This window comes from Scylla paramamosain, chromosome 18 (assembly GCF_035594125.1).
Source record: "Scylla paramamosain isolate STU-SP2022 chromosome 18, ASM3559412v1, whole genome shotgun sequence".
Classification (NCBI taxonomy): Eukaryota; Metazoa; Arthropoda; class Malacostraca; order Decapoda; family Portunidae; genus Scylla; species Scylla paramamosain.
In genome coordinates, this window is record NC_087168.1 from 14,007,150 (window position 1) to 14,034,649 (window position 27,500).

A 27,500-nucleotide genomic window follows, 5' to 3' on the forward strand; every position below is an offset into this window, starting at 1 on the left:
CCCTTCTCCCTTCCTTCTCTCCCTTCTTTTTCTCTTATCTCCCTTCTTTCCTTCCTTTTGTCTCTCTTCTTTATTAACACATTAGGCAGTCATTCACTCATCTTCCTCTCTATATCCCTTTTCTTCCTCTCCCTTCCTCCCCATCTTCCTCCCTTCCATCTCTCTCCCTGCCTCCCTCCGTACCCTCCCTCCTTCCTTTACCTGTCCTCCTCCCTTTCCTATGTCCCTTCCTCACGCAATCTTCCTATTCATTATTCCTTTACTTTTCTCCCTTCTTCCTCCCTTCCCTCTTTCTCTCCCTGTCACCCTCCGCACCCTCCCTCCTTCCGTGTCTCTGTACCTTTACTTACCCTCCTTCCCTCCTTCCCTCCTTCCTTTCCCTGTCCTTCCTTCTCTCTCTGTCACTCTCCGTCCGTCCCTTCCTTCCGGGTCTCCTCTCCTGAATTAACACACATTAAGCCGTCATTTGAAGCGCATATGTGAAGCCAAAAGCTCCTCCTCCTCCTCCTCCGGCACTGACCTGTTAGCGAGAGACGATAAAAGAACGCTGGATGCCAAAGGGGTCAATGAGAATCTCTCCCGTGCATTTACATTTAATATCACCAGCGGGAATGTCATTAACTGGATGCATTGCTTGTTGGTGTATCCGTGTTTGGTGGTGGTGGTGGTGGTGGTGGTAGAAGATGAAGAGGTAAACGGGAAGGAAAGAGGAGGAGAAAAGAAAGAAAAAGCTAGGAAGGAGAGAGAGAGAGAGAGAGAGAGAGAGAGAGAGAGAGAGAGAGAGAGAGAGAGAGAGAGAGAGAGAGAGAGGGGGGGCGAGTAGGAGAAGTAGGAAGTACAGGAAGAGAAGAAACAATAAAAGAACAAAAAAAAAAGAGAAGAACAGGTGAGAAAAAAATGAGAAAAGAAGGAGTAGGAAGCGCAGGAAGATAAGAAACACGTAAAAAAAGAAATGAAAAAAACAAAAATTAAAGAAAAGAAGAGAAGAGGAGGAGAAAGAGAGGAAGAAGAAAGAGGAGAAGGAGGAAATTTTTTACCTAATTTCTCTTGTTTGTGCAAGAAAAGAATGTTTTCTCCTCCCTCCATTCCTTCCTCCTTCCCTCCATTCCTAATTTTTTCTCCATTCCCTTCTCTCTTCATCTTTTTCTCCTCTTACTCCTCGTGTTTATGTCCAACCTTCATTCATTCACTCATTCTCTCATTCTTTCCTTTTTTTTTAATCTTTTTCTTGTTATTTCTCTTTATTTCTTTCGTTGCTTCTTCCTTTCTTCGCTCCCTTGCTTCCATTCAGTTCTCCATTTCCTCTTTCCCTCTCTCGTGTTATTCTCCTCCTGTCTTTGCTCTCCTCCAATCTTTCCCTTCGCTTTGCACTCTCCTTTATCTCTCTCTCTCTCTCTCTCTCTCTCTCTCTCTCTCTCTCTCTCTCTCTCTCTCTCTCTCTCTCTCTCTCTCTCTCTCTCTCTCTCTCTCTCTCTCTCTCTCTCTCTCTCTCTCTGCTACTGTGTTTATATTTCTCTCTTTTCCTTCCTTCCCTCCTTCTTTCTTTCTGTTCTGGCGTGTATTGATTGTGTTTTCCATCTTTTATCGGTCTTTCGTACTTCCCCTTTCTTGTTTTGCTTCTTCCTTATTTTTGGTGATCTGTTCTTCCTTCTCTTCTTGTGTGTTTTCTTAATTTGGTCTTTCAATTTTTTATATATATATATTTTTTTTATTTCTATTCACTCTTCCTATCTTTGTTCCTTAATTATTTGTCTTTCTTGTTTGTTCCCTTTCGTTTCTTCCTTCCTGCCGTTTTTTTTCATTTCTTTCCTTCCTTTCTTCTTTCCTTTTCCTTCCCTTCTTCCTGCTTTCACCTTTTTTCTTCCCCCTTTCTGCTTCCCTTCTCCCGTTTCTCTCTCTCTCTCTCTCTCTCTCTCTCTCTCTCTCTCTCTCTCTCTCTCTCTCTCTCTCTCTCTCTCTCTCTCTCTCTCTCTCTCTCTCTCTCTCTCTCTCTCTCTCTCTCTCTCTCTCTCTCCTTCCTTCCTCTTTGATTTTCCTCTTTCTTCCTTTCTCCCACTATCTTCCTTTCCTTCCTTCTTGCTTCCCCCTCATTTTGTCATTTCCTCCCTCCCTCCCTTCCTTTCTCCCTCCCTCCTTGTTTTGCCCTTGTCTTCCTCCTGTTCTTCCTTCCTCCAACTCACGCTCCCTTCCTTCCTTCCTTCCTTCTTTCCTTCAATCCTTCCTTTCTACCTTTACCTCGGCGATGATTACCTGTCTGCTGCCTCTCACCTGCCTGTTTGTTTACGTGTCACAGGCTCACGCTTCTGTGCTGCATCTTCTTTGCTGTTTTGTTTTTGTTTTTCTATTTTTTTTTATTCCCCGTACCCTTTACCTCGCGTCTATATTTTTGGCACGGAGATGCAGGCATGTGTCAGCGAGGCTCTCGATAACACCTGATGGCGCGCACCTGTGTTTGGCACCTGTGTTGTGTTTTGCGTTGAATTTGCATGTGCTTGTGTGTCTGAGAGAGAGAGAGAGGGGTGCCGGTGTGAGTTAAGTGTGTATGTGTGTGTGTGTGTGTGTGTGTTTGTGTGTTTTACTGCATAGTGAGTACAAAAAGTTTCTCTGTTCACTGCACGCTGATTTTTTTTCCCCTTTATTCTTGTTGTTTTTATTTGTTTTGTGCTGTTTGTTGGTGGTGTTTGTGTTTGTTTGTTGTAGTGTGTGTGTGTGTGTGTGTGTGTGTGTGTGTGTGTGTGTGTGTGTGTGTGTGTGTGTGTGTGTGTAAGGCATCGCAGCAATAAGTGGAATTGAAATGATGGAAGACTTGCTGGAAAATTACGAAGAGTGAGTGAAAGAATGGAGGAAAAAAAGCGACGGTAGGGAAGAGGGGAATATGAAAAAGAAAGAGGAGTAGAAGGAGGAGGTGGAGGAGGTGGGGAGGTGCAATCGTGACTTGTGTAAAAGGATTAGCCAAAATAACCTCGGATGTGTGTTATAAAGGGACCTCTCCTCCTCCTCCTCCTCCTCCTCCTCCTCCTCCTCCTCCTCCTCCTCCTCCTCCTCCTCCTCCTCCTCCTCCTCCTCACACACCCATCATTTTCAGCTTAAGCCTTACCACCTTCCCTTTATTTACGGCTTAACACTCTCTACGCCCCGGGGAGAGATTGACAGCAGAACTACAGCTTATTCATAACGAAGCCGATCGATAAAGTGACACTACACTGATGAAAAGTAAAGAAATGTGTATTGTTTTGTATGGAGAAGCTTAATTTTTTTTTTCGTTTTTTTTTTTTTGTCATGATTAAAATTTCGTAGGTAATAGAAGAATATGTGTTGTTTGGTATTTGGAAAGCTGAGGGATATGTCTTATTTATTTATTCTATTATTATTATTATTATTGTTTTCCGTGACTTAAAATTTTCCGTAGCTTTTTTTTTTATCGTGACTTTTCCTCTTTTTTTTTTATACCCCTCGTGACTTTTTCCCTCCCCAGCACCTCCTCCCCCCTTCTCTCTCTCTCTCTCTCTCTCTCTCTCTCTCTCTCTCTCTCTCTCTCTCTCTCTCTCTCTCTCTCTCTCTCTCTCTCTCTCTCTCTCTCTCTCTCTCTCTCTCTCGTGACTCGATGCTTCTGAAACTAACCACTGAAATAACTCCTGTAAAATACTCCCCTTCACTTTGTTTAGCGAGTAGTGTTGCAAAAAAAAAAAAAAGTTCCTGTTTGGTGTTTCCAGTGTTTGGTGTTTGACCCACAAAAACTTTAACGTGTGTGTGTGTGTGTGTGTGTGTGTGTGTGTGTGTGTGTGTGTGTGTGTGTGTGTGTGTGTGTGTGTGTGTGTAGCAATCTCTCTCTCTCTCTCTCTCTCTCTCTCTCTCTCTCTCTCTCTCTCTCTCTCTCTCTCTCTCTCTCTCTCTCTCTCTCTCTCTCTCTCTCTCTCGGTTTTAACAGTAATAGACTATATAATCCTGTAAAATAATGTGGATATCCAATAATAATCACAATTTTTTTTTTAAACATCACGTAAAAAAATCTGAAACTAACTTGTAATAATCTCTCTTGTATTTCTGAAGCAACGAGTAATTTCGAAAAGAATAAAATAATCTCCCTTTTTATATTAATTTCATACTAACAAGGCAGAGAAAGCTACGAAAATAAGAACGACTCATATAAGGTAACAAAAGGAATTATAATATTGCTCAAATCAGGCTGAAAAATATGTATGGGAATGCCGAGGTAAATATATCTCTTAATACATTGAACTGTCGAAAAAAAAATATATGCGTTTTGTTGGTAATTATCCGACTCTGGTATCTCAGCTGTCCTCTAATGTACGAGTACAGTCAAAATAATGGCCTAGAGAGAGAGAGAGAGAGAGAGAGAGAGAGAGAGAGAGAGAGAGAGAGAGAGAGAGAGAGAGAGAGAGAGAGAGATTCTGCCAATATGTTTCACCTGTCTCCATTTCGTAATTGATAAAGTGTTTCCTCATCCCTGAAGAATAGAAATGAGCGTAATGCACATGATTCTATGAAAAAAAGAGAAGAAGAATAAAACTGCCAATATCATCCACCTGTCCCCGTTCGTTCTTGATCAAATCGTGTTGCGTCGTGACTGAAAGAATAGAGAAATTGAAAGAATAGAGAAATGAGAGTTGTACATGATTCACTTCAAAAAGCACGTCTGTCAGTCTGCTTCACCTCTCTCTGCTCTTCCTTGATAAATTTGTGTGATTCCTCGTGTCCTGGCGTAAAGAATAAAGAAAATGGTAATGCACATAGTTATTAAAAAAAGAAAAATAAATAAATAAATAAATAAAAATGATAAAAATCCAACATGTGCATCGTCGTTCGTTCTTGATGAAAATCGTGTTTGGTTATGTATGAAGAATGGAGAAATGAGAAGATTGCACATGATCTTATTTAAAAACCTGTCTTCCATTGTGAGTTTTTCGCCTTTATCTGTCTGTTCCTTCTTGCCTTTACTTTAAAAAAAAAAAAACACTAATGCATTTCACCACTCCCCCATTTGGTTAGGAAAAAAAAATGTTTCGTCACGTCTAGAAAACAGGAAGAGTAAATGTACGCGATTCTATGCAAAAAAAAAAAAGTTCCAATATATTTCGCTTTCCCCAGTTCTTTATTAATCAATCTTTTTTTCCCTTATGTCTAGAAGAATAGAGAAATGTGAGATGAAAAAAAAAAAGTCTTCCACTATGTGTTTCGCCTTTATCTGTTCGTTAATGGCGGAATTGTGTCCCGTGACGCCTGCACTGAGGAGAGAAGAATGGCGCACGTGTGATTCAGGAACAGATTGCACAAATTATGGGTCATTTATATTCTTTCTCGACATGGGTGAACATAGATTTTTTTTTTCTTTTTGTCGTCGATGTCAGGTGTGCCTCGTCTCCTTTCTGAGTAATGGTGGTGGTGGTGGTGGTAATGGTTATGGTGATAGTGGTGGTGATGATGGTGGTGGAGTAGTAGTAGGATAGTTCACAGGTTTAGATACTCACTACACACACACACTCTGTTTTTTCAGTCTCCCGCTTACTCACTAGTTTACTTTCTCACTTTTTCACTCCCTCTTTCACTCGTTCACTCGTTCACGTACTAATCTTTTAACTCACTCACTCACTCACTCACTCACTCACTCGCTCACTCAATCCCTCATTCGCTTTATCCCATTTACTCACTAATTCACTCATTCACTCATTCATTCATTCATTCACTCAATCCCTCGTTCACTCAGTTTCAATTACTCACTGTCCATTTTTCGTCCAACATGCTGTTTAAATTTTAGGCACCTGATGTTCTAACACTTTAAATTACTTTTTTACTGAAAGTTGAAATTAGTCAGAGAGAGAGAGAGAGAGAGAGAGAGAGAGAGAGAGAGAGAGAGAGAGAGAGAGAGAGAGAGAATTGATATTCGTGCGCAACAAATAGCTTAAGACCAGCGGGAATTGAACCAGACTCAGTTTATCATAAATAACCACATATGTCGGAACTGACCATTACCTCTCTCTCTCTCTCTCTCTCTCTCTCTCTCTCTCTCTCTCTCTCTCTCTCTCTCTCTCTCTCTCTCTCTCTCTCTCTCTCTCTCTCTCTCTCTCTCTCTCTCTCTCTCTCTCTCTCTCTCTCTCTCTCTCTCTTGAAAATACAATACCTGTAACATGAACGCACAGGCAAAAAAAAAATAAATAAATAAATAAAATAAATAGATAAGTACATAAATTGAGTAAATGAGCAAATTAATGTTAGGTTAGGTAATTCTTACAAAATTCACCTAAAAGAACACGCATTCTCTTTTTCATGAGGAGTTAGAATCTTGCTGTGAATTAAAAACTTCTAAAATCGTCCAAAAAAACACTATCCTTTTGTTCCCTTAATTAAAACCAAACACTTCTTGTAATAGGTATCACAAAAATCACTTCTTTCCTCTAGACTTGAACTTTTTTTTTTTCCTCACCTCAATTACGTCTAGAATGTTCACGTAGATGTGTGAAGAAGACAGTTTCCTCCCCTTCAGTGTCCCTAACTCAGTACTTTCCTCAACCATTAAAAGTCACTCAGAACAATTTTCTCCTCGTAGATGTTATAACCTATACTTTCTCTTCCTGTAAAAATCCCCTTATTCTCCTCAAAATTATTTCCTAAAACAGTTATAGATGCTGTCCTAACCTATGCTTCTTCCTTCCCAATCAAAGAGTCACCGCAAAACAGCACTATCTCCTCTTAATTAAACCCTAAAACAGTTTCCTCCCCTTCAGTGTCCCTAACTCAGTGCTTTCCCCGACCATTAAAAGTCACCCAAAACAATTTTCTCCCTTAAATTATGCTCTAAAACAGTCCTCGTAGATGTCATAAGCTATACTCTTTCTCTTCCTGTAAAAATCGCCTTATTCTCCTCGAAATTAGGTTCTAAAATAGTTCTAGATGCTGTCTTAACCTACACTTCTTCCCTCCCAATCAAAAAGTCATTCCAGAGCAGCATTATCTCCTCTAAATTAAATCCTGAAACCCTTGCCGTACATGCTGTCTTAACTTGCACTCCTCTCCCTTTAAAAACTCTCCCTGAACCCACCCTTTTCTCTCCTAAATTAGATCTTGTAGAAGCCATGCTAACCTACGCTTCTTGCTGTTAAGTCACCCTGTCCTTCTCTCCCTATAAAAAGCCACCGCAAAACAGGACTATGTACCCTAAATTAAATCCTAAAATAGCTGTGGTAGATACTGTCCTAACCTACACTTCTTTCCTTTCTATTAAAAAATTCACCGTTTTAATTCACCGTAAATCCACTTTTTCTCCACTAAATTAAGTCCAAAAACTGTAAAACGGCTGTGGTGGATGCTGTATTACCTACACTTTCTTCCCCCCGTGTTAAAAAAAGTCGCCTTCAATCCACCTTTCTTCCCCGTGTTTCCCCCTCAGCGCTCTTCGGCCGCCGTGAAAAAGTGTTGCTCTCATTCCATTCATCAGCAGCGCCAGCCAATTCCCTTGACAGTCATTGATCTCCTTAGAGCAGTCATTTTTTTTTTCCCTTACTCTCCTTTGCTTTCCTTTCCCTTCCTTCCTTTCTGTCTGCTGCTTTTATTCATTTATTCCTTCTTTGTTTGTTTGTTCTTCCAGTGTTTCTTCTTCTCCACTTATCCTATTCCTCTTTACAAGTCACTTTTTTCCTCTTACTCTCCTTTACTATCTAATTCCTTCCTTTACTGCATTTACTCATTTACTCCTTCTTCCTTTCCTTGTTCCTACTGTGTTTCTTCTCCACTTATCCTCTTCCTCTATAGAAGTGTTTTTTTCTCTCTCTTACTCTTTCCTTTATTCTAATATCCCTTTCTTTTTCTCCTGCATTTACTTCTTTATCCATCCTCCTTTTCATTGTTCCTACTGTTTCTTCCTTTCCTTTCTATTCCGTCCTTATCCACTAATACGTCTCCACTTATTCTCTTCCTTCGTAGAACACCTTTTTTCTTACTTCTTTCCTTTATACTCCTTTCCCTTTCTGTCTCCTGCATTTAGTCCTTTAATCCTCTTCCCTTTCCCCCTTGCCGTGCTTCTTTCTTTCCTTTCTATTCCGTCTTTTTTATCTCTTGTTCTTCTTTACACGCCAATCCATCCTTTTCTCTACTCCATTTACTCCCCTAATCCTCCTTCCTCTTCTTGTCCTTACTGTGCTTCCTCCTTTCCTTTCTGTTCTCTTCTTTTTTTACATATTTTCCCTCGCTTACATCTCCACTTACCGTCTTCTTCCTCTCCCTCCACTTATCCCTCCCTTTGCTAACCATTACACATCTTAACCTAAAACCGTAACTAGATGTAGACAGTTATCATGAATCTCTTTACAACAATCTGTGTCTCCTTCTGTTAACATTCCCCTTCCTTCTTGTCTTTACTCTCCTTTGTCCTTTTGTCTCTTTCTCTGTTTCTCTCTCTCTCATGCATTCCCCTTGAACCGCGTCCCTTAACTCACCCCTAGAATTGTGTCTAATTATCCATTTAATCCTGAGACCACAACTAGTACTCGTGAATCACTTGGAAGGTAAAAGTCGATGTATTTCTTTCGTTCCCCTGTTCGTCCATTCCACAATACCTACGTAAACATTCCTTCCAGCACCCTCCTCTTTCAACTCCTTACCGCTGTGCTCACTACCCATTGCAACCTTGGAGAGAGAGAGAGAGAGAGAGAGAGAGAGAGAGAGAGAGAGAGAGAGAGAGAGAGAGAGAGAGAGAGAGAGAGAGAGGAAAAAAGAACTGCATCTCTTTCTTTCGTTACCCCTGTTTCGTCCTTTCCACGGTTCCCAGGTACCTACGTTTCCTTCACCCTCCTCTTTCCACTTCTTACTGTAGACTCAGAGAGAGAGAGAGAGAGAGAGAGAGAGAGAGAGAGAGAGAGAGAGAGAGAGAGTAAAAAAAAAGAACCACATCTCTCTCTTTCGTTCATCTCTCGTTCCCCTATTCGTCCCTTCCACAGCTCCTACACTCATTCCCTGCACCCTCTTCTTTCCACTCCTTACCGCTACTCAGTCCCATTCACGGCCACGGAGAGAGAGAGAGAGAGAGAGAGAGAGAGAGAGAGAGAGAGAGAGAGAGAGAGAGAGAGAGAGAGAGAGAGAGAGAGAGAGAGAGAGAGAGAGAGAGAGAGAGAGAGAGAGAGAGAGAGAAACATCCCTTTCTTTCGTTCCTCTATCTGTCCCTCCCACATCTCCCACATAAATTACCAACACCCTCTTCCTTCCATCCCTTACTGCTGCTCATTCCCCATCGCAGCCTCGGCACTTACCTAACACGAGGCAGGTGAGGACGCCGGCCAGCGAAACACGGCCGGGCGGTGGCATTCCCTGCAAGAAAGGAGGAGACAGTTAGGGGCGCTGCGGGACTCGGGAACACGGGAGGTGGGGGTGAGGTAATGGTGTGATCTGTCTGGCTGGACGTTTAGTCGTGTCGCGCTGGCAATCAATCAGGGAGCCACTTAGTCTGGGAGAGAGAGAGAGAGAGAGAGAGAGAGAGAGAGAGAGAGAGAGAGAGAGAGAGAGAGAGAGAGAGAGAGAGAGAGAGAGAGAGTGGGTGGGAGGGAGAAGTTGAGATTTCTTGTTTGATTCCTGTTACCTCCTCCCTCTCGTTTAATCTTGGTTCTATAAATATCAAAGGGAGAGTGAAGATAGAGAAATGTGAATGTACGTAGATTGGTAGGGGAGAGAGAGAGAGAGAGAGAGAGAGAGAGAGAGAGAGAGAGAGAGAGAGAGAGAGAGAGAGAGAGAGAGAGAGAGAGAGAGAGAGAGAGAGAAACGCACACATACACACAGGTAGACAAACAATTAGCCAGACACACACACACACACACACACACACACACACACACACACACACACACACACACACACACACACACACACACACACACACACACACACACACACACACACACACACACACACACACACACACACACACACACGGAGACGCACATTCTCAGCCAGACTGACAAGCAACGAAGCACAGACACAAACAGACACAGGAACTGCAGACACATTAGGAACTGCAGACATTTACGTTTACATTTCACCTGTGGGTCATCTGAGACAGGTAAATGCATGGCAACACACACACACACACACACACACACACACACACACACACACACACACACACACACACACACACACACACACACACACACACACACACACACACACACACACACACACACACACACACACACACACACACACACACACACACACACACACACACACACACACACAGGAAATAGCCATCTCTTGATAAACCACCAGTGGGTTGCTTAAATGAGAGAGAGAGAGAGAGAGAGAGAGAGAGAGAGAGAGAGAGAGAGAGAGAGAGAGAGAGAGAGAGAGAGAGAGAGCGGCAGAGGGAAAGTGAGGAGTGAGAGAAGAGAGGCAGGACAGAGGGGATGTGAGGAAGTGAGAAAAGAGAGAGAAAACAAAAGGGGTGTGAAGGACGCGAGTGAGAGAAGAGAGAGAGAGAGAACAGAGTGTGTGGGAGGGAGTAAGTGAGAGAGAGAGAGAGAGAGAGAGAGAGAGAGAGAGAGAGAGAGAGAGAGAGAGAGAGAGAGAGAGAGAGAGAGAGAGAGAGAGAGAGAGAAAGTTGAGGGAATCCTTCATAATCCCTTTTAAGAAATCCTCTGTAATGCTGTAAATACCTGTAATCCCTAATGATTTCCTGTGATTTTCCTTTAATATCTTCTGAGAAATACTTTGTAATCCTTTGTAATTCCTTCTAATCCTTTATAACTCCTTGTAATCCTCAATAATCATCTTAATCCCTTATAATCTCTAATGACTTTCAAGAAATCCTTTGTAATCCTTTATAACTTCCTGTAATCCCTAATAATCCTCTAAAGCCTCTATAATTCCTTGTAATTCCTCCAGTGTATTATAAGAAGCCATTTGTAATCATTTATAATTCCCTGTAATCCCTAATAATCCTCTTAATCCCTTATAAACACAAGTAAGCCACTTTTATAAACTTAAATGTAAACACGTAACCTGACACGAAGAGAAAAAATAAATAAATAAATAAAGCATCAGATTCCAATTGAAGTGAGTATCCAGGGAGAGATGGCGGCAGAGTTTTTAGCGTATATATATTTTTACCTCAGTATAGCACAGCAAGATCTGACTGAGGGTTAAGAGTCACTCAGTTTTACCTCACAACTGAAGGAGGAGAGGTGGGTACAGGCAGACATTCATCGTGACGTTTAGTTTTACGCTTCACTCTCACTTCGTTTTCGTTTCATGCTCTCTCTTTCTCACTCTCTCTTTCCCCCCTCTCTCTCTCTCTCTCTCTCCCTCTCCCGAGTGTGATGGAATGGAAGTATGTAGGTCAGGCACTTCAACACTCGTACCTTCGGGAATTCTTTGATTTTTCAGGCTTTTTTTTTTTTTAGCGTATCACTTTTGTTTTTATGGAGATTACCTTTTCAGCTGAGGGGGGAAAAATTGTGGCCTTTGGTGACGTCGCGTTCATCGAGTTCTGATTGGTCTCGTTTATCCCTTATGAATTCTTCGTTTTTCATGATGCATATATTTCTCTCTCTCTCTCTCTCTCTCTCTCTCTCTCTCTCTCTCTCTCTCTCTCTCTCTCTCTCTCTCTCTCTCTCTCTCTCTCTCTCTCTCTCTCTCTCTCTCTCTCTCTCTCTCTCGTATCGTATCGTATCGTAAAATAAAGGGAAGTAGTCTTTGATAACTTTGACGTTTATGAATTCTTTGATGTTCTTTCATATTTTTAAGATACAAGCCCTATTTTTTTTTTTATTCTATGGAGCTCAACATTCCCAGCCTTTGATATTCTTTCCTCTTTAGACTTGTAGGAATTGGAAGGGAATCAGATTTTCTATGGAGCTCCACTAACACAGTCTTTGATAATCTTTCTTCTTTTGGACCTTCACGTAATTTGAAAGGAATCAGAATACGAGTAATTTGGTGTCCATAAGGAACGTGCTCGATACACGACGTTGAACAGAGTCGAAGTTACGAAGGATAATTTAAAAAAGTTGTAAAGAAGGTAACTAACGTGCCTCTCTCTCTCTCTCTCTCTCTCTCTCTCTCTCTCTCTCTCTCTCTCTCTCTCTCTCTCTCTCTCTCTCTCTCTCTCTCTCTCTCTCTCTCTCTCTCTCTCTCTCTCTCTCTCTACGCAAATAAACCTTTAATTATCGTTGATGTTCCAAAGTTTCATATCATTGTCGTTGGTCTGCATTCCTTAGACTAAGTTTAGACCTTTTTTCGTATCGACCTCACACCCTTTTTTGTTTGTTTTCTTGTTTCCTCTTCTATCATGTCTCATCTTCTACTGTCCTGCACTATCTTATCGTATTCTTTTCTATCCTTTCCTTTCGTTTCTTGTCCCTTTCTTCTATCTCATGTTATTCTTTTCTTTTTTTTTTTTTTTTCATTTTCTCGTTTACTCGTGTCTTTTTATATCACATCTTACCCTTTAATGTCTTGTACCATCTTAGCGTATTCTATTCTATCCTTTCTTACTTTGTTCTATGTCATGCTGTTCTTTTCCCTCTTTTTTTTTTTTTTTTAATCATATTCTACCTTACCCCATTATCTTCTATGCTATATTCCCCGTTTGTGGATTAGTGCTTTTCACAGTGGCTAATGGAAGTCACTGGCATTTTGGAAGAGTGTATCTATGATTCTAGTAATAATTTGACTGTTACTCCTCAGATCATGTTTAGTTAATAATCAGAGCCATGTGAAAATTTATCTGCAAAGACACACAAAAATAGAGAATGGTAGATTTTGTTTTAGATTACAGAATTATTTTTAAGAAACGAAAGCATGGAGTTAATCATGGAGAAAATTATCTGGTAGTGAAAGGGTTAAGGATTATGTACATTCAAAGGGAGAGAGAGAAAAACTTGGTAGATTTTGTTTTAGATTACAGAACTATTTAAGAAACGAGAACATGAAGTTAATTATGGAGAAAGTTATCTGGTAGTGAAAGGGTTAACAGGGATTATGTACATTCAAAGGGAAACAAAAAAAATTCACGTAAGAAGCATACTAATCATCTCAGTGGCCTTTGATATGAATCCTAATGAGAGAACAGTGGAATTGAAGCATACCGGCCTGTGCTCCACCATCCATCTTCAACGTAACGAGTATTCACCCACATTACTTGAATTATAACGAGGTACAGTATGTTGTAATAGTATGAAAATAAACAACCACTTTTGCATTTCTCTCTTCAACGTAACGTAAATTCATCAGCATTTCTAGTATTAATAAAAAAAAAGTTTAATAGCATGAGAAACTTGGAATGCAGAAGCAGTTTTGTATTCTCCCTTGATCATAACGAATACATCCACATTACTACAACTGAAGATTAGCATTATTAGATTTGAAAAAGATTAGTGGTAGCATGAAAACCTTAGAATAAAGAATTGATTTTACATTTTTTGGTTTTAAACATAAGGAAGAGCCACGCGCATTACTTCCATTTCAAAGTATAGCGATTGTATGAAGAACTTTAAACACAGAGTCAGTGCATGCCCATTGCTAGTATATAGAGAAAGAAAAGTGATAATATGAGGAACTTAATAATAAAGAATTGATTTTGCATTTCTACCTTCAGCACAACGAATATTCACGCACATTCTAGCACAGGGGGAAAAAAATACTGTGATAGAAACTTGAGAATAAAGAGTTTTGCATTTCTCTTTTCAGCATAACACGAATATTCTTCACCCACGTTGCTAGAATTTAAAAAGGAACAGCGATATCATGCGGCACTTGCAATAAAGAATCAATTTTCCGTTTCTGCCGTCAACTTAACGAACATCCATGCGCGTTACAAGCGTAGAAAAGAATAGTAATAATGTGAGGAATTTAAGAATACACGATCAGTTTTACATTTCTCCCTTCAGTGAGTTAGAATTTGCTGTTGTGTAGTGAACCAAAGTAATGCGTTATATAAGTGATGTCTTGGTGGTGGTGGTGGTGGTGGTGGTGGTGGTGGTGGTGATGCTGATGCTGTTGCTAACGTCCGTTGCTGCACACTGAAGATTTTTGTTAATAAAGCACATTATTTCCTTCCGTCTGACTCGCCTTATTAAGCTTGAGAGAGAGAGAGAGAGAGAGAGAGAGAGAGAGAGAGAGAGAGAGAGAGAGAGAGAGAGAGAGAGAGAGAGAGAGTGGAATATAGAAAAGTAGAGCAGAGGATGGAAGATAAAAAGATAAAATAGAAGAGGATAAGAAAAGATAGCAAAGAATATAATGAGATAGAACAAGACAGGAGAGGCTAAGAAAGAAGATAATAGAGCAAGAGGAGATGATAGAAGATAAAACACGATAAAAAGACAATACAAGAGAAACAAAGTACGAGAGAGGTCGATACGAGAGAGAGAGAGAGAGAGAGAGAGAGAGAGAGAGAGAGAGAGAGAGAGAGAGAGAGAGAGTAGAGGCTCACAAGCTCCTTTTTGTCGTTAATCTAATTACTCGTAAGAAAAAAGGATGTCATTGAGTGGTCATAACTTTTTTCCCCTCCTTTTTAATGCCTTTGAGATCTTCAACTTTTATAGGTTTTTAGTTTTCCTTTTCATGTCAAGTTCATTTTCTAATTCCCAGATAAATTTAATATCCCGCTTAGTACTCTCTCTCTCTCTCTCTCTCTCTCTCTCTCTCTCTCTCTCTCTCTCTCTCTCTCTCTCTCTCTCTCTCTCTCTCTCTCTCTCTCTCTCTCTCTCTCTCTCTCTCTCAAAGCTTAATATGGCATGTTTTCCTATCGTGTGTGTGTGTGTGTGTGTGTGTGTGTGTGTGAGTAAAAATGTTGCCATTATAATTGTGATCGTTCATTGGTACGTTCTACACACACACACACACACACACACACACACACACACACACACACACACACACACACACACACACACACACACACACACGATAGGAAGACATGACCCAAGAAAAGAGAGCATAATTTTTCCTCCTTCATCAAATTATAATTTTTCATTTTTCACGAGGATCTGCAACGTTATTACTTCGTGCGCCCTGATTACTCTCTCTCTCTCTCTCTCTCTCTCTCTCTCTCTCTCTCTCTCTCTCTCTCTCTCTCTCTCTCTCTCTCTCTCTCTCTCTCTCTCTCTCTCTCTCTCTCTCTCATCAGCATAGTTCCTCATTTCTTCGTCGTGCGTTTAGTTACTCTGAAAATACCTGAGTGAATCATTAACGGGCTCACCTGCGCTTTGCTGATTGATTACACCTGTGCCTGCCTCGCCTGCCTCTCCCTCGCCTGATGAATGCAAGGAGGAGGAGGAGGAGGAGGAGGAGGAGGAGGAGGAGGGTAAGTGGAAGTAATGGTGTGCCAGATGACTAAAGAAGAAAGTTTCCTTATACGAAAAAATTCTTCCTTCATTTCTTGCTCTTTCCTCCTCCTCCTCCTCCTCCTCCTCCTCCTCCTCCTCCTCCTCCTCCTCCTCCTCCTCCTCCTTTTCCAGTAGTTATGGTACTAAGTGAAATTAAGTTTATGCATCATACAGTGCAAACATAGACTACAGGATAGAGAGAGAGAGAGAGAGAGAGAGAGAGAGAGAGAGAGAGAGAGAGAGAGAGAGAGAGAGAGAGAGAGAGAGAGAGAGAGAGAAGCATATGTTTGTATAATGTATTAAAATTTTTCTCAACAAATAGATTAAACATGTAATCTCTCTCTCTCTCTCTCTCTCTCTCTCTCTCTCTCTCTCTCTCTCTCTCTCTCTCTCTCTCTCTCTCTCTCTCTCTCTCTGCTCCCCGTCAGAGATCCTAGCATTGGGAGTCACAAGTCCAGTAAAACTTTTGGGGAAGTTTCCTGACAGAGAGAGAGAGAGAGAGAGAGAGAGAGAGAGAGAGAGAGAGAGAGAGAGAGAGAGAGAGAGAGAGAGAGTGCGCCGTGTGTAGTAATAGATGAAAGATGAGGAGTTTAATGAAGTGAAACGTGTAGTATATGACAACACAGGGGAAGGGTTGTGAAGCTTCGAATTAAGTGGTCATGATTCACTACCATGGTGTAGGATCGCGTGGAGATGTTAAGTAGCGGTAAAGTGTAAGTAAGTCAAGGTTTGGAGTGATGGTCGTGGTTAGAAGGACTTCTTTCCATAGCACTGAGGATTTTTTTTTCTCAAGAGTTATGGTTCTTTAATCTTGAAAGCTGTTTTTATAATGTATAGGGAGATATGTTTTTATTTCATTTTTTTTTTTAAGGATTAATGCTTTCACTGCTATTTGGTGCATCATTCCTTAAGTACCAGCTGTTTTGAGACATCTTTACTTACTCCACAGTCTCTTCCAGTCGTTAAACTGACAAATTGCAAAATCTCTTCCTTTTAATCCTTTTTCTTTGCTGTAGATGCTCATAAAGATTTCATACATTAATTCTTGTGCTGTTAATCGTTTTGTATCGCAGTGAAAGAGTTGGGGAAAAATTATAAACAAGGTGATAGAGTAGAGAAAGCAACTCGACTCCATATCACAATTGCACTTGGGCCTGTTCTCTCCTCCACCGACTCCGGCACATTAAGTTCACCAGGTGAGGCCAAGCGAGCCTGGCACCACCGCCGTTAACCAATGCCGTTCCCAAATATTCAAGTTTTATTTTTCTTACGTAAGTATATTCGCATCAAATCCCTCTTTACTTGTAAGTGAGTAAAACTTTAGATAGAAATATAAAGTCAGGTTGCCAAACACCCGTAAAAATAAAAATAAAAAATAAATAAAAAGCGTGAATATTTGTGCCAATCAGCGGGCGGGAGCATGTCATTGGCAGTGTTACCATGTCCGCGTATCCTCAGAGTGTGAAATTTCCATGCTAGAGTCAGTGAAACGAAACGCGATTAAGAAAACGCCCAACAAATCATTCAGAGTCCTCACTGTTTTGCTTGTATGGTGAAGAGCAACACTGGAACCCTCTAATGTGAAGCTGAGGGAACCAAACGTACTTTAAACATTCCCCCGTGCAATGTATCGCTTTAGTGGCCACATAAATAGCATTTGTATTGGAGAGTAACTTTAAGGCAGCGAGTCAACAATTACTGTTTGCTGAGAGATGCTGACTCGGCAAATAGTATTGGAGAGAGAGAGAGAGAGAGAGAGAGAGAGAGAGAGAGAGAGAGAGAGAGAGAGAGAGAGAGAGAGAGAGAGAGAGAGAGAGATTATTATTATTATTATTATTATTATTATTATTATTATTATTATTATTATTATTATTATTATTATTATTATTATTATTATTATGGTTAATGGACAATATTTCCAAACAAAAAAAATATAGAAATAACATCACAATAGGACAACAAAAAAAAAACATAATTAATTCAACTAAAATTCTATTTGAAAATAAAGCCAGAAAAACAACTTTCACATAATCTTCTAATAATAAAAAAAAAAGAATAAAAACATAAAATAAAATAAAATGCATATTAACACTTCTAATCTAACCTAACCTAACACTTCTAACTTAACCCAACATAACATAACATAATATAAGCACTCTAATCTTACCTTACCTCACCTCACCTTACCTCACCTCACCTCACCTCACCTCACCTCACCTCACCATACCTAGCAGTAAAGACCAACATAAAGAGAAAGAATGAATACGGATAAGTCCCAGAAGTATCCGTATAATCCCTACACATTTCTCTTTATGTTTGTCCTTCCTTAACCTTCCCTAGGACCATATTCTGAAACGCTCCTGCACCGCACTTCTTTAAACTCTAGTTAAAGTTGTACGGTTTTTCAAGGATGTTTCCATGATCTAAGTGACAGATTAACAAATTTTTAACATTAACAGGAGAAACACTGGAACCTGGCTAACTATCCCTTTGGCCTTTGAAAATAGTCGTGGTGAGAGTGCAAAGCGTTTTGAATACGAACACTAGCACTGTAAAAACTGCTTGCATAGAGACAAAGGAGGGAAAAGAAGGACAACAGAAGGCTAATTATGTCTTTTTACGCTGCAGAAATATTTAGGAGAGCTTAGAACAAAAATAGTGTCTAAAAGGAAGGAAACAAGGAAAAGGAGTGAGGAAGGACAAGGAAGAGGAGTGAGGCGGGACAAGGAAGAGTGAGTGAGGACAAGGAAGGGAATTAACAAGACACCAAGGCTCCAAAGTTTGCCAGTGAAGGGCAGCGAGAGGCAGCAGAAGGCGAGGCTGAAGTGGCAGTTGGTAGGGAGAAGCAAATGAAGGAACTTGGCGACGCAGGGAAAGACTTTATGATTGAGAGGAAAGGGCGGTGGAGAAGTTGCTCGTAGGAAGAAAGGAGAGTTACTAACAGGCAGAATGGGGTAGACTTACTGGTGGGAGAAAGAAGGAAGGTTATTCGTAAAAAGAAAGTTACTCGCATGAAGAAAAAAAAATTGAAAGAAAGAGGGAAGGAAAGTTACCGTTTAAAAAAAAAAAAAGAAAGGAGGATTACGTATGGGAAGAATGGAAGCTCGTGGGGAAAGAGAAGGAAGGTTACTCGTACAAACTTACTCATACGAAGAAAAGAAAGGACATTTATTTGAAAGAACGAGGGAAGGAAAGTTTATGTGAAAGGAAGAAAGAGAGTTACTTAAAGGAATAATGAAGGGGACTTACTCGTCGAAAGAGGAAGGAAGGTTACTCTTGAAATGTTACTCGTATGAAGAAGAAAAAGGAAATGTATTTGGGAGAGGAAAGGAAAGTTACTTTTAAGAAGAAAGGAAAGAGAATTTAATCTCAAAAAGAAGGAAGGAAGGCTTGAAAGAAATTTATCCGTACGAAATAATGAAGGAAGGAAAGGTAGTCAGTCATACGAAGGAAGATAGAAGGAAATCTTACCGAAGGAAGGAGGGAAGGAAGGAAGAAAATTTATTCATAGGAAAGAAAGTTAATCATACGAAGAAATTTTAATCTTAGTGAATGAAGAAGAAAAATGTAGTAGAGAATGAAATGAGGAAGAAAAAACCAATCGCAGGTAATAAATTAAGAAAAAAATCTTAAGAAATCAGAACCATTACATAAAACCCCAAAAAATAATCAGCACAAACTAAACTACCACCATACACAAGAAACACTCGTATAACACATGAATAACCTCTAGACTAACAACCCTTTTACTGCATAGATAGAGTAAAAAGAGATAATAAAAGATCAATTCTGTATAGTGTAGGCTCCAGGAATATTTAACATGCTTTAGTACAAAAATGTGTCTTAAAAAATTGTAAGGGATTGTGGGAAACGAATGTATGCCAGTGAAAAGGTTAAGCACTGTTACTGTGTACGTTTGAGTCAACTATTTAGAGATTTACAGGGAAGTGTGGAGGCCCTGCTGGTTAAGGTGAGCAGCGAGGCGAGGGTGAAAAAGGGTGTTCATAACTTGGTAATTTATCGAAGCTGTCCTGGCGGGGAGGAGATAAGATGTGTAATGTGGAGGAGGGAACGAACACCAAGGAGGAGAAATTGTAGTCTTTATACGTTGGCGTGGTGAGGTATGGGGCTGCTTTGTCACTGATGTAGCCTGGGTCATGAAGCCTCTGCCTCTTCCTCTTCCTCTTCCTCTTCCTCTTGTTTGTTGTTCTTGTTATTTTCTTGTTTCTTTTTTCTTTTTCTTTTTCTTGTTTTTTTTTGTTCCTGTTTTCTTGTTTTTGTTATTTTTCTTGTTCTTTTCTTTGTTCTTGTTCTTCTTCATTTTGTTGTTGTTGTTGTTGCTGCTGTTTTTTTTTCTTCTATCATCATCATCATCATTTTCATATTGTTGCTGTCCTTTTTCTTTTTCTTCCTTTTTCCTTCTCCTTCTCTTTCTCCTCCTCCCTTTTCTTTTTCTTCTTTATTTTTCTTCTTTTCTTTTTCTTTTTCTCCTCCTCCTCCTCCTCCTCCTCCTCCTCCTCCTCCTCCTCCTCCTCCTCCTCGTAACTCAGGGCAGAAGAAGGTTGCGTGTTAAAGGTTCTGCAGCTTAACCATAAAAAAAAGAGGCTTGAAGTTTGTACTAATTGACTTTTCTTTAAGCCAAACTGACTTAAACTGGGCGGTAACTTTAATACCTCTCTGGGACAGTTAGTTAGGTTACTCTAGTTAAGGAAGATGGGTAAGGTTAAAGATACTGCAAGAGGGACTGATGTAAATAAACAACTGGTGACCTTGGCGTGGCTGACATGACCTGCAGACTTAGAAGTGGTGTTGTGGTGACGTCTCTCTGATACACACACACAAAAAAAAAAAATAAATAAATGAATAAATAAATAAATAAAATATAAACAAAAAAAAATATATAAAAATTAGTAAATAAGGAATAAATAAATAAAATATAAATAAATAAAACAAATAAGAATAAATAAATAAAGGTAAAATACATGAATAAATGAAAACCAAGCTATGTTTCCAAAGTGAATTTGATACAGAACCACGTAAACTCAATACACGCACACACGCACACACGCGCACACACAAAAAAAAGCTAGATTAAATTAGATTAGTCGAAGCCAAACTATATTTGTACGGTAAATTTAATAAACATACTACAACTTTCTAATATACAGTCTTGAAACACTCCTCAATGCATAAAAATGGAGGATAAATAGGTAAAATAAGTAAATTGAAAAAAAAAAAACAACGTCTATGGTAAATTTCATAAAGAGCAACAAACAGTCTAATAACACTCATCGGCCATACTTTTTAATTTGGATAATGTATTTCTTTCTTAAGGCTTTTAATAATATTGATTTTTTTTTTACTTGCTGCGTCATAAGCTCACAAAAAAAAAAAAAAAGAAGGGAAAAAGTGCTTGTACCTTACCAATGAATCAGTTAATCAATCAATGAATCAATGAAATGAGTAAAGAATTAGATAAAATGAACACAACCATGGAAATATGGGACGGTAGAACATGTTAAAGAAAAGTTATAAAGTTATCTGTACCTAATTACCTGAACCTCCCCGTGCATCAAAGGCGGAAACAGAATTATTTGAGAGAGCCTTGCAGAGGATGGCTTACGAAAGTTTAATTAGAAGGGCAGGTAGGCAGGCCAGGTGAAGGGCAGGTAGGCAGGTCAGGTAAACATTTCCTGGGGACGGCGGAGAGGAGATGGGGTGACCTGGAGGCGTACGCAGGGATTACAGTTCATAGGAGACTGTTGGTGATGGTCAGGACGTGTGTTATGTAGGAAGGGGATTGTTCTTCATTGTTTTCAGAGGGTTGTTTGTCATTGTTTTCTTATTTACTATTGTGGATGTTTTTATGTGTATGTGTGTGTCTGTTTTTTTTCTCATGTCATTAAAATCGATTATCATTCACGTTACGTTTTTTTTTTTTTGTATGATTTCCAAAATTATTCATTCACTTGTTAGTTTGCATACTTTTTTTTATGATTGATTAATATTAATGGGTGTTTTTATTGCGTTTTTTTTCTTCTTAAATATTAATGATTATTAAGTTTTTTTTTCTTATGATTTTCTAGAATATACACCTTTTCTTTATTTATCATACTAAAATCAGTGACTAAAGATTGTATCATTATTATTTTTATTATTACTATTATTAATGTTCTTGTTATCATCATCGTACTTAGACATCTTAATTTTTCGCTCTTTACTGAAGTCACTGGTTTTTCAAAGGTCACGCACACTTCTTATCCTTTAATAAACACCATTTCCTCCACCCCCCATATATATAATTCGTGCTTTCAAATTCCCCGCACCTCACTCTTACGTTCCAGTTGCCATCAAAACAATTACAAAATCATCGGATACAAATTCAAATCATACATATTAAAAATTACAGGATATTACATTTCAGTACATTTACATTTGGGCACCTCCGGCTATAGAGAGGCGTGGTGTGTGTGTGTGTGTGTGTGTGTGTGTGTGTGTGTGTGTGTGTGTGTGTGTGTGTGTGTGTGTGTGTGTGTGTGTGTGTGTGTGTGTGTGTGTATTAATTTTCCACCAGCGGGAGTCTGTTTATTTGATGTGTGTATCACGTGTCATAATTATCCACATGTACGTACATATGTGTGTGTGTGTGTGTGTGTGTGTGTGTGTGTGTGTGTGTGTGTGTGTGTGTGTGTAAATGCATGTAGGCTTGTTTGAACTCTGGGTAATGTGGTGTGTGTCTCTTGTGTTATTATTGTTTGTTATTATTATTATTTGTTGTTGTTGTTGTTGTTGTTGTTGTTGTTGTTGTTGTTATTATTATTATTATTATTATTATTATTATTATTATTATTATTATTGTTATTATTATTATTTTGTTTGTTATTGGTTTATTATTCACTTATTTATTTATTTCATTTATTTTGTTTTTATCATTATTCATTATTTTACTTTTTGGTTGTTGTTATTGATTTATTGTTCATTTGTTTATCTGTTTCATTTATTTTATTTTTATCCTTATTAATTATTTTACTTTTTGATTATTTATTTATTTATCTTTTTCTTTTATTTTCACGTGGAGACCAACCAGCGGCACAAATTTGGCGAAAAAGTGCTAAGTTACCGCTCCGGAAATTGTAAAATATGAAAAAGAGAAAAAATTAAAAGAAAAGAAAAGATAAAAAGATGGGGGAAAAATAATGCGATGTTTAAGGTGCCAAGTAATTTCTAAACATTCCTAAGTGAATCCTAGAAACATTTTGGCATTCACGCCATAGGAAGAGGAAAAACAAAAACAGGCAGAGTGCTCCAGAGTTCAAAGAGTGAATGTATTGGTTAACTCTTGCATTAATGAGATGGACAGAGGGTTGAGAAGAGAGAGTCTGTCGCAGTGAGGGAGTGTGAGGAGGGAAACCTGCAGTTAACTCAGCAAATACAGAATATAAGTGAGAGTAAGTGAAATTTCCTGTCCTCCTCCTCCTCCTCCTCCTCCTCCAACCTTGTCTCCTTTAAAACCTTGGCCATTTGGGAAAAAAAATAGGAAAAAAAAACTTGTTGCCGGGAATCACAAGGTTAGACGAGAGGGGAAAAAAAAAACTAATTGGTACCTGACACATTTCCTTATTTTTATCTTCCTTTTTTTTTTTTTTACTTTATTTTTGTTTCCATTTCCCTTCCTTTCCCCTCACCCTTTTCCTTCCCTCTCTTTGTGCTTGTCTTGGTCTTTGATCTCTCTCTCTCTCTCTCTCTCTCTCTCTCTCTCTCTCTCTCTCTCTCTCTCTCTCTCTCTCTCTCTCTCTCTCTCTCTCTCTCTCTCTCTCTTTCAAGCTTTCCAGTGCACATATTTTAGTTTTACATTTTCATTCTTTCCTTCTTACTTTCTTATTTTTTTCCGTATTTTTTCCCCAATGTTTTTCCCCGGCATCTTGTTTTTTCCTCCTTATTATTCAATTGACCCTTTTACGGTCAAGTTTTTTCTCCTGCCAGGCCCAAGTTATTTTTTCCCCGTGTTTTTATTTTTTGTCCATCTTGCTGACGGATTTTTGTTTACTTATTTTTCATCGTCCGTCTGTCTGTCTGTGTCTGTCTGTCTGTCTGTCTGTCTGTCTGTCTGTCTGTCTGTCTGTCTTTTCTGTGTCTCTTTTCTGTCTGTCTGTCTTAATTTTTTTCCTTGTCCGTTTTTTTTTTTTTTCTCTCTCTCTCTCTCTCTCTCTCTCTCTCTCTCTCTCTCTCTCTCTCTCTCTCTCTCTCTCTCTCTCTCTCTCTCTCTCTCTCTCTCTCTCTCTCTCTCTCTCTCTCTCTCTCTCTCTCTCTCTCTCTCTCTCTCTCTCTCTCTCTCTCTCTCTCTCTCTGACAACACACACACACACGAGAGAGAGAGAGAGAGAGAGAGAGAGAGAGAGAGAGAGAGAGAGAGAGAGAGAGAGAGAGAGAGAGAATCACCCACGAGATAGGAAGGCAGAGGAAATGGAGAGAGAAGCTAATGGTGGAAGGCCATTATACCTGCTTCATTAATCACACCTTTGTTTTACCTGCCGCTAATTAATTGAGCCGGAGTCACCTGTGGTCCCCGCGTGGCAAGGAGCTGCTCTCTTAGGGAAGGGGGAAGGGAAGGAAGCTGAGATGAGGAGATTGAGGAAATTTGTTTGTTTTGATAGAGTTGGTCGGAAGTGTTGCTGTTTGTGGTGGTGGTGGTGGTGGTGGTGGTGGTAGTGGTAGTGAAAAAAAAATCAATAAAGAAAATTAGGGAGACTGGAAAACGGTGGTGGTGGTTTGTGGTGGTGGTAGTAGTAATAGTAAAAAAATCAATAAAGAAAGTTAGGAAGATTGGAAAACAACTGCTATAAAAGATTAAGATAAAGGAGAGCAGATGTAGAAGATAAAGAAAGAAATTGCGGTGATAATGATAATAATAATAATAATAATGATGGTAATGATAATGATATAATAATGATAATGATGATAATAATAATAATAATGATATTAATAATAATGATAATAATAAGATTAATAATAATAATAATAATAATAATAATGATAATAATAATAATAATAATATGAAGAAGAAGAGGAAAAATGTAAGGAAAAAACTATAATAATAATAAGAAAAATTGAGAAGAAAACAGGAAAGAAGAAGAAGAAGAAAAAGAAGAAAAAGAAAAATGTAAGGAGGAAAAAAACTATAATAATAATAATAAAAAAAAATTGAGAAGACAAATGGGAAAGGAGTAGAAATAGGAGGAGGAGGAGGAGGAGAAATAGAAAAGAGTAAGAGCATGAATGAAGTGGAAAGAAAGAGAGAAAGAAAGAAAGAAAAGACAACTCCAAACTAACATCATTACCACCACCACTACCACCACCACCAGGACCACCACCACCGCCACCACCACCACCACCACCCAAGACACAGCCTCTACCAGCCTACCACCGTTATCAGTACTAAAAGTTTCTGGACTCCAGAGCTCAGCATCTCCACGGAAAAGAAAATGAGAAAAAGAAAGATAGAGGGAAAAAAAAATTCTTACATCGAGTAGGCGCCGGAAAAAAGACCCAATAAGACTATTAGAAAGTGGAAAGCTAATTTTCTAAGTAGTTAAGACTATAAAAAAGTTTTCCACAAATCTGATCATTCTAGAAAAGTGGGAAAGGCTTGTAAGACTATACTAGAGAGAGAGAGAGAGAGAGAGAGAGAGAGAGAGAGAGAGAGAGAGAGAGAGCGCGTGGAGACAAGGGGGACCAAATTTGAATTTCTGTCACACTCAAAAAAGAAGAAAATAAGGAAAGAAAACATTCGTAAATCTCATACTGACTTCAATTCTGTAAAATTACGGACTGAATAAGTAAGCAGAGAAACAAACGGGAGAGAGAGAGAGAGAGAGAGAGAGAGAGAGAGAGAGAGAGAGAGAGAGAGAGAGAGAGAGAGAGAGAGAGAGAGAGAGAGAGAGAGAGAGAGAGAGAATATACACACAAAATTGAATGTCTTTCCCACCAAAGGAAGAAAAGAAAGAAATATTCCTAAATTCTATGCTGTTTTTAACAGAGTAAATTTAAACAACTGAAAAGAGAGAGAGAGAGAGAGAGAGAGAGAGAGAGAGAGAGAGAGAGAGAGAGAGAGAGAGAGAGAGAGAGAGAGAGAGAGAGAATGTAAAAAAAAAAAGGAAGAAATATTTGACTTCCCAAACCTTAGAAGGAAAAAGCATACAAACTTAACATCTTGAATGGAAAATTACAGACAGAGAACCAACAAGGAAGTGGAGAGAAGATAACACAGAGAGACAAAAAAAGCTACGAAATTGAATACCACTGCGAAGAAACCCTCCTCACAACCTAAGGCTTACAAAACTGCGGTAATAAATAAGCTGAAGGAAACACAAACAAATGAATGCCTAAATCAGACTGCCTACCTTCTAGAGACTTGCTTTATGCGTGCGTGGCTCCTCCTTGCTGAAAGTGAATGGCTTAAGTCCCCACAAGCCGCCTAACACCGCACGCCTGAGCCTCCCAGCCCCGCAGAGAAAGGAATGTTTGTGCTCTGCTTCAACAGAATCGCTAAACTACGCTAAACTTAACTCACTGTTTTAATCTTAGTTTCTTTTGTCTTGTGAAGGGTTTGGACCTTCTTCTTCTTTACTGAACACTTAACACTTAACCAATCTTAACTTTTTTATTAGCTATATGAAAATTTATGTTTTTTTTTTTTTTAATTGCACCTACATAATATACATTTTTCTATTAAGCATTTGTGTTCAGTTTTTTTTTTCTACTAAATGTTGAAGTCTACCAAATTAACTTTTTTTTTCTGTAAGTGTTTATTTTTCCAATTAAATGCTAGACTGACTTTTTTTTTATTTTACGTTATTGAGCATTTTTATCTTCGTTTCGTTTTTTTTTTTTTTCAGTAAAATTAATTAACACTTTTTACTTATACATTTTTAATTAGATTTTTCACTCATCAAAACTAACTGCCATAATATTGTTCCTTCTTCATATGTAAAGATGTAATATTTAAATTTTTCTTATAAAATGACTTGTTATAATTATGATTCTTTTCTCTATATAAAAAAAAAGTCGACCAACATAATGATCAATGAGAGTAATTACAAAAAAAAAAAAGAGAGGAAGGCAGGACACACACACACACACACACACACACACACACACACACACACACACACACACACACACACACACACACACACACACACACACACACACACACACACACACACACACACACACACACACACACACACACACACACACAGAAAGGTCACAAAAAAGAGCACACTCCTAACCAAACACTAATGAATAAACTGGGGGGCACATTTCAAAATCAGATTGCTACAAAATGGACCTTGACAAAAACACCTCTAGGGCCAGCCAAAGATATGAAATTCGAAGTAGGCCTCTTTAAACCCGCGCAATACAAACGTCGACTTTCCAATCTCAAAATCTCCCTGTGGATACGAGCGAAATAAAACAAAGAGAAAACAACATGAATTATTTACGTTCTCAATTGACGTGGCAAGGAAATGGTTAGCGAATTGTGTTGTCTGTCTGTCTGTCTGTCTGTCTGTCTTGTCTGTCTTGTCTGTCTGTCTGCATGCCCCTTTCAACTAATCTGTTTACTCATAACTTTTTTTTTTTTTTTTTTTAGTTGCCCCTCTGTTTGATCGTCTATATCTGCCTGTCTGTTTGTCTCTCCGATTATCCGTGTGTGTGTGTGTGTGTGTGTGTGGGTGGGTGGGTGGTTGGGAGATGGGTGTCTGTTCGCTAGTTTTGTGATTACCAGTGTTTTTTTTTTCGTTCCATCCCCTTTTCCTTGTTTATTCCCGTTTTCTATTTTTCTGTTTTCTAGTATTCTTCTTTTGACATTCACACATTTTCTCCTGTACCTTTGGTTATTTCTCTCTCTCTCTCTCTCTCTCTCTCTCTCTCTCTCTCTCTCTCTCTCTCTCTCTCTCTCTCTCTCTCTCTCTCTCTCCTTGTCCATGTTTTCATCCTTTACCTTATCTACGCAAATTTCCCCCCTCCTCCTCCTCCTCCTCCTCCTCCTCCTCCTCCTCATATTCACATTCCTCTTTCGTCTTTCCTCCAGCCGACAGCTTTCCTCTCGCTCTCTCTCGCTCTCTCTCCATCTTGGCATTTCTCCTCCTCTCTCCCTCTCTCCTCCCC

At 39.1% G+C, this 27,500-nt stretch overlaps 1 protein-coding gene and 1 long non-coding RNA gene across 2 annotated transcripts in view; one reads left to right on the plus strand and one right to left on the minus strand.

The window, feature by feature from the left end:
- Window positions 1-9,321, minus strand: part of LOC135109133 (uncharacterized) — a 130,400-nt gene extending 121,079 nt beyond the window's left edge. Inside the window, exon 1 of the mRNA XM_064020222.1 lies at window positions 9,261-9,321. Coding sequence (XP_063876292.1) covers window positions 9,261-9,315 — 55 coding nt within the window. The 5' untranslated portion in view covers window positions 9,316-9,321. The remainder of the gene's footprint in view (window positions 1-9,260) is intronic.
- The window catches only part of LOC135109134 (uncharacterized), a 110,841-nt gene that overhangs the window by 25,142 nt on the left and 58,199 nt on the right, over window positions 1-27,500 (plus strand). The gene's annotated exons all lie outside the window — the stretch shown is intronic.